This window comes from Borostomias antarcticus (genome assembly GCF_949987555.1).
Source record: "Borostomias antarcticus genome assembly, chromosome: 7".
In the NCBI taxonomy this organism is placed as follows: domain Eukaryota; kingdom Metazoa; phylum Chordata; class Actinopteri; order Stomiiformes; family Stomiidae; genus Borostomias; species Borostomias antarcticus.
The window spans coordinates 13,692,949-13,702,948 of NC_140240.1; the positions used below are offsets into that span (position 1 = coordinate 13,692,949).

At 46.0% G+C, this 10,000-nt stretch overlaps 2 protein-coding genes across 2 annotated transcripts in view; both read right to left on the bottom strand.

The window, feature by feature from the left end:
* shmt2 (serine hydroxymethyltransferase 2 (mitochondrial)) overlaps positions 1–528 on the bottom strand; it is a 53,228-nt gene extending 52,700 nt beyond the window's left edge. Inside the window, exon 1 of the mRNA XM_084441108.1 lies at positions 369–528. Within this exon, the coding sequence (XP_084297234.1) occupies positions 369–401 (33 nt within the window). The 5' untranslated portion in view covers positions 402–528. The remainder of the gene's footprint in view (positions 1–368) is intronic.
* Positions 529–3,018: 2,490 nt separating this feature from the next.
* Positions 3,019–10,000, bottom strand: part of nxph4 (neurexophilin 4) — a gene marked incomplete at both ends in the record, with an annotated part of 39,377 nt that continues 32,395 nt past the window's right edge. Inside the window, one exon of the mRNA XM_084441269.1 lies at positions 3,019–3,798. Within this exon, the coding sequence (XP_084297395.1) occupies positions 3,019–3,798 (780 nt within the window). The remainder of the gene's footprint in view (positions 3,799–10,000) is intronic.

Consider the following 10,000-nt stretch of genomic DNA (forward strand, 5'->3'; position numbering starts at 1 on the left):
ACTGTTAGCTAAGTACCTGTCCACTGCAACAGCCACGCAGCCACTGCAGGTCCAGGTAGCCGACTAGCTACCTAGCTAACGTTAGCGTGTATTCAACGAGGGGATGTAGTTGGCAAGCTAGATCCACAGTCAGTGCGAAAAGGCCAGCTAGCTAGTTGGCTAGATACAGTATACTCCGCAAACGTGTCTGACCCAGTGAACTTGATGCCAGCTGTCTTAGCAAAGTAGCTAACTAGATAGCTAGCTAGCTGACTAGCAGGCTGGCCACTCAACATTACCTGCTCCTATCCAGTTACAGTAGCTAGCTTGATGTATGCAGTCTCATAATACACTGTAATTAACATAAGCATCATTGCATTGCTACTCACCCGTGCAATCTGTCTCAATGTAAATGCCAGCATGTTGTGCGATATGACGGGGTCAGATGTAGTACGTGGAGACAACCACCACAGTTTGAAGGGTCAGGCGAAGAAAGGCTGTTTTGAGCATTGCGTGCACGCTCTGCGACCCGTCTCGTCGAAAGGGTCTTCGGGAATTGTATTTCCAAGGCCATACACACAACAGAGATTCTTTCATTCACGCAACACATATGCAGGCTACTTCTTTATTATATGTTGGCCATTTGTTTTGGCTACTGTCACCACTCACATGACGAAATACATGTGTCAATTTTCAGTACTCTACATGTCTCAATTAGTACTACAAATATCGGTCTGAAGCTGAAGTCACCTTCTGAAAGACAAATGCGACAAATGTGTACCATGAGACACACGCACACACACACACACACACACACACACACACATACATGCACACACGCACACACAGACAGACATGCAAACACACTCATACAGACACGCACGCACACACACACACACACACACACACACATACACACACACACACACACACACACACACATCTCTCTGTTTATGTATCTCTTTCTCTCTCACACACTCTGTATCTCTATCACTTTTTTTCTCTCTATCTCCCTCTCTCTCCCTCCCTCCCTAACACACACACACACGCACACACACACACACACACACACACACACACACACACACACACACACACACAACACACTCTACAGACTCCCTGGAGTAGTGTGGATGTGATAAAGAGGTGATCTCCAGAGAAGCAGGGGTACATAAATCTCTGTGTCCTGATGTGTCCAGAGTGGCCTCTGAGCTGTACCATGGGACCGCCGCTTCCTGGATCCTCGGTATGAGCTCCATTGATCAAGAACATAATAAGATATCGAGCAAGGGCCGATGAAGATTCAATTAGCACTGGCTGAGTGTTATTTAATGAAAATCTGAGGGCTCAAAGGTTTATCAGTAAACAGACTTCTGGGAGCTTGTGTGTGTGTGTGTGTGTGTGTGTGTGTGTGTGTGTGTGTGTGTGTGTGTGTGCATTGCAACAGAAAGGAAGTACTGTAGGCTAGATTGTGATATTGTGATAGACTGTCTCAAAAAGGTATGTCCTAGTATTTGGATCCGCTCGCTAATAATTCTTTCTGTCCTGGCACCGCAGTGTGGAATGTACTGCCTAACGTCAGGACAGCAGAGTCACTGCCCATCTTTCGCCGCAGGCTCAAAACTCACCTCTTCAAGAAGTACTTCCACAATCCTCCCTCTTAAGCACCTATTGTATTTATATTTTGCTACTCTTGCACTTTGGCTTTAGCTCTAGATTATGCTCTTAGTCACTTGTTTAAAAAGGACATGCACTTGTGAGTTCTGGCGAGTAGTAGTACACTACCTACGTTAATGCAATTGTAAGACACTGGATAAAAATGTGAAATAACTTTAATGTAATGTAATGTATTGGATTATACAATTATATGTACGCCTACTCTATGTCATCATCAGAAAGCAGGGACAGCAATGTTAGCAGTATTTTATTGAGAGGAGAGCAACATGGATACAATTATTAAGAGCCATCTTATCTCAGTCCTCACGCCCTTAACTATGAAAAGTCTGTGTGAAGGACATCTCCATCTGCTCATTACAGAACGACCTGGATTCTTCTGTCGTTTTCAGCCTGTTCAGTATCCAATCAGTGCTACTTCCCTTTCCTTTTGGATCTCACCTCACACATTTCACACCATTTGATGCTAATGTTGAACAATCATACACATTTTTATAGCTTCTAGACTCAAAATACATGTACTGTACTATGCACAAGCCTCAGAGGGGGAACACCTGCAAACATTTCTGGACTGCAGCTATATTTAATGGCATTCAGGGAAGTGTGTGATTGTAGAATCTCAGTTTAGATGATATCTCATCTTAGATGAATTGCATAGGTTTATGGAAGTGAAGCTTTACACAGGCTTCTCTGCCCAACTGTTACATGACACCAAGCAATAAATATCCCAATGCCAAGTAAAAGTGCGGACAAACTGTTGAAGAGATTTTTAATGTGCTTTGTCATACAGTATATTGTATGCATACCCAGTACAGCATTTTCTCATAGATAATAACTCTCTTATATTCGGGATTTGAAAAGTAGTTAAAGGATGATAACAGTCAGCCATTATCTCCCAATGTCACCTAATGACATTCCACAGTCAGACTTTATATTCAGAGGGCATTATGAAATACCACAATCACTCTCTCCGGCTTTTTTGAAGTTTGATTTGAATTCTCCAACGGACATAAAGTAATTATTAGACTGAAAACCAAGGGGAGAGCTGAATAATTTTGTACATTATTTACAGAGAAATCAAAGTCAACTGATACAAAGGTTTGTCATTGGAAAAATCAGCCTTATCATGACATTCATTATTAGCTGATTACTTCACTTTAAATCGAAGGTCTCTGTCATCATCATCATCATCATCAAAATAATAATAATAATCATCGTCATCATCATCATCATCACTGCCACCATCATCACTGCCACCACCATCATAATTTTCATCATCATCGTCATCACCATCATCATCATCATCATCCGTCCACCTTCATTCTCACCCCTGACCCCCCCCCCCCCCACCCCCCACTGCATCACCTATCCAAGGTAGGGGTGTTCACTCTGGAAGTTGTAATCAGGGCAGACCTTCTGCACCAGCTTGTAGTCGATGCTGAAGAAGGAGATGAAGATGCATATGACCTTGAAGGGCTTGGCACAGAGCCAGGCCGCATGGGAGTCAGTGTGCTCCGAGAAGCACGTCTGGGAGGGGTCGTACAGGCAAGGCTTGGGCTTCTTCGACCGATTGGTCTTCTCATACTCCACTCGGCAGTTGAAGGTCTTTCTCTCTTTGGGGTCCAGGGTGGTCTGGTGCTGCTGTGTAGTCTGCTGGATCTGGATCTCCGGTTGGAGCTGCTGCTGCTGGTGGAGAACTTCGAACTCCACCACCTTGGTGGGGGGCACAATGCTGACGGACACGTTCCCCAGGCTGGAGGAGTTGTGCCGGAAGTAGACGGTGAAGGTCCCGTTGATGTGGTCCACGATCTTCCCCGTCACCAGCAGGCTGAACTTCATGGTCTTCACGCTGAAGTAGAAGTCCCCCCAGCCGAAGATCTTCTTGGTTTTCTGGGCGGTCTTAAGTGAAGGCTTGCGCTTGGAACGGTAGCCGGTTTGGTCCAGGAGGAGGGTCTGGTTCCGGGCCCAGTCGTGGGGGTTGAAGTAGCTGTAGGTGGGGGGTTTGGTCTTCATGGGGGTGCTGTCGATGGTGGAGAAGATGTGCGAGGTCTGGTATGGCGGTTTGACCCCTGGTTTGAGGGTCTTCATCACGGAGCCCGCTGGGCCCAGGTCAGGGTAGTCCATCTGCTTCTCTAGGCCCTGCACCTGGGGGGACGCAGGGACAGAAAGCAGAGGCGCTGGAGGTTAGACGAACCATTAGAGCTCTCATGTAAAACCACAGCACATACAAGGTTAATGTTTGAAGGCAGACTCAGCGGTGACATTACTCCTTAAAACTATTGCGGCGTCAGCTCACCAGAGATAACGAAATAGCAGGACACTCAACTTCTGTCAGTGAGTCCTGCAGGCTCGCAGGCGCAATATGCCGGTATGGTGCTTTTGTCTTTGTCTGGTCATTAGCAAACATTTAGGAAGAATTGTGATAAAACTAGACTATTTTGAGATCCTTACACGACCAAGACTTTGATGAGCACTGGATCTCGCAAGCTCACATTCTGTTTCTCACACAGATCAGTCTGGCCAGGGTCAAAATAAATCCAATTTACTCAGGCCAATCAGCATCCTATGAAGAGGAACTAAAGGCTGCTAAGGGTGTGGTTTAAGTGTCATGACACCATATGACAGGACTAGATGGTGATAGACAGATGGTTCATCCAATCCCCTGTTAAGGAAAAGTAGAGTCTGCACACCAGAAATATGCTCCCAGGATTTTTAATTGACACTGAGGTGACGTTTCGGGCTACAAGCCTTTCTTCAGACAAAAAACATCAGCAGAGACACGCCTTAAATTATAGACTACCTAGTCTAAGGGGTCACATGACATAACATGTGACTGAGTCAATGGCCCTTTCCCAATCCAGCTCCTCTTCCCTCGCCCTATGCACTCCCCCTCGGTTTGAGCGTTCACGCGGAGGCCGCGCCATATTAAGTGCCATCCAAAACCGAAGTGGCAAGTGGAAGCGCCGAGTGGAAGTGGCCTATAACACCCTCCGTAGCGAGTCTGCACAGATGCAGGCTCGATTCACATGTGCAGCTGTGTTTATTGTCCAAAATGGAAGACGCGCTGTACAAATGTAAGTTCCTCACAAATAATACGACATTTGCATACACTCCAGTTCAGAAAACTGTAGATTATGTTCATTTGATTGTTATTTAAAGTGGAGGATATTCACCGGGACTGTTGTTCAGACTAAACAGCTGATCAAACTGAGAATGGAAAATGAAAAGTTGTCCACAAAAAAAACGAAAGACTAAAGAAGCTTGGGAGTAGTAGGCTTTTATTTATTTTCATAGGTTTAGTCCATGAATGGCCTGCCACTCACCACAAAACACATCTTTTTACACGTAATGTAGACACTCAACCAACAAGCAACATTTCAATGAGATATAGGCCAAGTGACTTGTTTTTAGATTAATGCATCTTCTTCCAAACATTAAGCAAAGTTTCACTTGTTCCATTGGCAGATTTCACTGATTTGGCCTACAACCAAAAACACCTTAATGTTTAAGATTCCTTGAAAGAAGATTAATTGGGTGATTGTATCCCATTACTAGGACTTGACAAATGATGTGTAGGCCTACTTGGTAAGATGTGGAGTGATTGGAGGGGCCACACAGCACTCATTCTGACAAAACATTTTAACCATCTTCCCAGACATATTTCTTAACAACTTCATCATAAAAGAAATGAACCTGGAGGGTCAGGCAAGTCCAAAACAGGCCTCAAAGAAATGGGAGAATTTAAAGAAGTACACAGTAAATTTGTTTCACATAACATGAATATAGCCTTCTAGATGCTGCAGAGATCTCATGCCACTAGCCTATACTTCAGACCACAGGTGAACACAGCTCTGGAAAGGATGAGATCACAGAAAAATCTTGGTTTACTATGTATGGTTTACTATTTATAGATTTTTTTGAGTAAGTGCACTTTCTATATACAGTACTACTCTTCCCAAAAATTTTTAATGTCAGACATTATTTGCAGAAAATGACAAGAGGACAAATACAGGTTCATACGGCCAGCTTGTGCAGTTTTTATGGGCTTGTTTTAATAAACTATCGCAACTTTCATCACAAGAATTGCAGCCCAAAGTGCTTCATAACAGTTAAGATGAATTGAGCATAAAATGGGCTTGTTTTAAATCAGGACAAACAAAATCAGGCCTGCTTTGTTTTGATGCAAATAAAAACAAAAATACAAACAAAGAATACACTATTACAAATAATTGTGTTGAAGCAGCTGCGGTCGAAAAATGACAATTATTTTATTGACAATAGTCCTAATAATAATAATAAGGAATTAGGGTAAAGGGGAAATGAATAGGTAAGAGTTCTTAAAATGATGTATAAATATAATTGAATGCCTTGGCCATATTGTCATTTGGACCTAGGTAAGGTACCTGTAACAAGGAAGATACGAACGATGCCTCTACCGCTGCAAAGTGCTGTTGACGCGAAACCATGTTGTGGTTTGTGTTTCCTGTTTCCGCTGGAGTGAGGGGAGTGCGTCCCCCCTACACCCTAATCAAGGGAACTACACTCAGCTGTGAGGGGACTAGAAAACGGAGTGCACTCGGTGACTGAGTGCGAGTGGGGAGGGATTGGATTTGGAAAGGGCCAATGCATGGGAAGGCCTAAGTGGTCAATGCATGGGAAGGCCTTTTTGTCTGAAGAAGGGCTTGTAGCCCGAAACGTCACCTCGGTGTCAATTAAAAATCCTGGGAGCATATTTCTGGTGTGCAGACTCTACTTTTCCTGATGAGTTTTTGTTTTTCTGTCTAGCGCCCAGTTGGATGTTGGATGTGTGTGCCTCTCACCTGCCAATTATTTTTTAAAGTGTCTGTTTTTTTCCAAACAGTTTCCAATGACCCCTTGGTGCTGCATAACAATCCATCTGGCGCCTAAAATGTGTGTTTTTATCAAACCCAGAATCAATGGATTTGAATAGCCTATACTCAAGATAGCTGTGTTTAACGTCAACTAATGCCTGGTTAGGATCTGGTGTTCTAGCTGCTTTTGTATGTGTGGGTGTATTCTCAATTGGTTTAATGATGACTGACTTGCACCACAGCTTGTCAGTGTGGTTGTGCCGGCGACTATGTTTATATCTGTAGTTTTTAAGTGCAGTTCACAGTGTAGAGGATGGTTGGCTGTGCAGTGGGACTCAGAGCTGTCATTATTGCAAAGGTCGGAGCTTCATTGTTCTGGTGGTCTACCCTAGCCCATGGACCCAGCATCGGCTTCTAGCCCTCAGATTTCTATGCATTTTACACACTAAAATGCATAGATTTGTAATATGGAATCCAGATATTCTCAGGGTGTTGTGATTCTGCCTCCTCTCTTCACTGGGAATGACACGCTTCTCCTCTTATCATTCACCTGACATGTGCCCTGGTGATCGGCTTCATCTGAAGCCTTAAATATAGCAACGCCCACCTCTGATTAACCACCCAGCAGAATCACTTGAATCTACTGAGCGTCACTGTAGTAGAAGACCTATAATACTAGAAGAAGAACTTTACTCTACTGAGCGTCACTGTAGTAGATGACCTGTAATACTAGAAGAAGAACTTAACGAGGCCTACAGCTCAACACTGAGGAGACCTGGATATGAGCAATTAAAGCAACCGTGCCATGTTGTGTCACACAGGAGGCACCGTAGGTGGATGTTTTCTGCCGTATCCTCCGAATCTAACCACCGTCTTTTTCTATTTTAGTACAGTGCTCGTGTGGTTGTGTTTTAGGGAGCAGCTGGGTGTAGTGCGCTACGACAGCTTCCTGTCACTGATCCGCGTGCTTGATCATCCACAGAGTCGATTGAGTGGAAATATTCCTTGTTCTCTTTCACGTCACATCAATCACGTCAATCACCACACATGCACGCGCATGTGCACACGCGCACACACCGACACACACACACACACACACACACACACACACAAACATGCAAACACACGCACACACACTCACACAGACATGCAAACACACACACACACACACACACACACACACACTGACATGCAAGCACACAGATACAGACACATAAACGCACACACACACACACACACACACACACACACACACACACACACTTCAGGCTTGTCTCTCTTTTCTTAAGCACTAGAGGAAGGCTGTCATTGGTAGGAGATAGTTAGAGCTGCATGTGTCTGCTGCAGATGCCTTCCCTGGGGATAGAGAATGATAAGACTTTCAACCGTGTTCCTAATGGATAAACAACACAACAATCAGGCAAAACAAAACCTCAAAGACGGGAGCAAGAGCAGTGGCTGGTGTCTCGTCATGCCAGAACGATTCCTGTTTCCTGTAATTCAGGAGCAGACAGTTGGGTGCCAAACCTCTTCCTACTGCCTATCAATCACTGAGCCCAATAACCAGCTTGTGTTTGCCATTCATCACGGCAGCCCAGTATTCGATACAGCTGTTAATGCGTTCACTCATTCAATTAATGTATCTATTTCTGCGGCCATTCATTTATGGGCCTGGGGGGCTGGTTTCAGGTGGATGGATCGGGAATACATGACTGGAGGTCTATTGACCGCTGGCCAAATGAATTAGAAAAAAAAGCTGTTGACGAATGGCCATCGATTGGATAATGACTTGATGAGGATTTTGTACGGGCGCCCTCCCGGGCAGCCGCCCTTCTTCGGGTCCTCTGACAAGCAGCCGAGAAGTGAACTTGGGGAGTTAAAAATCAAAGCGAGGTACAGTAATACAGACAGACTCGACTGCTGACGCGGTAGCCGGGAGAGCGGCGAGGCGACAGCGCAGCTGTGCGTCCGCGGTGGACGTGCGTCGGCGGAGGAACGCTGGGAGCCCGGAGGCGCCGTCAGCATTGCTGTCAGCTCTCGCTATGTGAGGCCATCTGTCAGACGAGCGCAGCGGACCAGCAACCTGCGTGGAGTCATTATTACTGCTCCATCATCACTCCACCACGGGGCCCCCAAAGCCAGCGTCTGGCCCCGGCCTCGGGGTCACCAGAACTGAGCCTCGTCTGATGACGGAGGGGGGCGAAGAGCCGGCACCGGCCGGGGGTTTAAAGTGCGGATTCAGCACTGTTGTCAGCCATGACAGGAGAGGAGATGGTAGCGGTTAGAGGGAAGGGCTGTCTCTCCCTCAGGTAGAAAGACTAGCAAAACGGAACATAAAAGGTGCTGGATGACTGAGGAAATAAGATAGGCATACTGTACATGCAGACACTTTTGTACAACAGCGTAGTGGGAGGCTGGTATAAGGTCATTGTGGGAAATATTCAATAGATTTAAGTAGACCTACTGTACAATTCTGATTGCTGATACTGACTGAGAGACAGTGTGACACAATTCCTTCCCTTGACTTGTCTTCAACTTCGTTCAAGCATGCTTGACATTAACACATTCGCATTGGGGCTCTAACTGAGGAGTCTATTTCTGAGGTGCATTTGTTATTTCGGCGAAGCTAAATATATACCGAACGCTAACATTTCACGGCTCCGTCGATCCCGCCCCTAAATGGGTGTTTCCGCCCGTTTATTCATCTGTGTCCCTTTTTTTCAGATCCCATCTGAAGATCCTGTATACATACAGTATGTATGATGCAGGAAACTCAATAGAAGAACAATCAGATTATGGCGCCTGGGATCTGGAGATGGAAGGGTAAATGTTATTACTGCAGGGCAGAGAGGAGAGGAGAGCAGCAGGAACTCCAGTGCATCCTCCGGGGAGGAGAAACATTAGTCATCTTTAACTTGGTTGTGGTGGTCTAGGTGGAGGAAGCGTCTTACTGTAGAGCCGCGGTGGTGGGGTGGGGGGGGGGGTTGTTGGGGGGAGGGGCTCTGAGCACACGCAGCGAGAGCGATCCGCAGGAGCAATCTGAGGTGTTGGATGAAGTGCGAGGAGAGGGAGGTTTTCATACTCCACTTATCAAACAACGACGGGTCAGGTGTCGTGCAGAATCGACTCTGGCATCCTGATAGGTCACTGGCAGCCACAATTAAGATCTGGTTTCATCAATGGGAAGCTTTGGATCGATGCTCTAACTCTCTCTGCCACAGGCGGCCGCTTCATCTGCAGTCCCTCAGTGATACGACCCCCGGTCCGGTGGAGCGTTGGTCCATGGGAGGCGGCCAGCCCTGCGGCACACGGCTACCCTGACACAGTGCCTCCTCCCCGGGGACCGATGAAGCAATGAGAGCCTCTTGTCCAGGAGCAGACTCAGGCTTGTTCGTTTGTTTAATTGGAGTTTTATTGGCGACAATCAATTCATTTCTATCTGAGCTCCTGGCTGCATTGATCTGCTGTCACCGAGAAGAGTCAGATGCACTATTCTCCTCCCACTGTGCCTCACA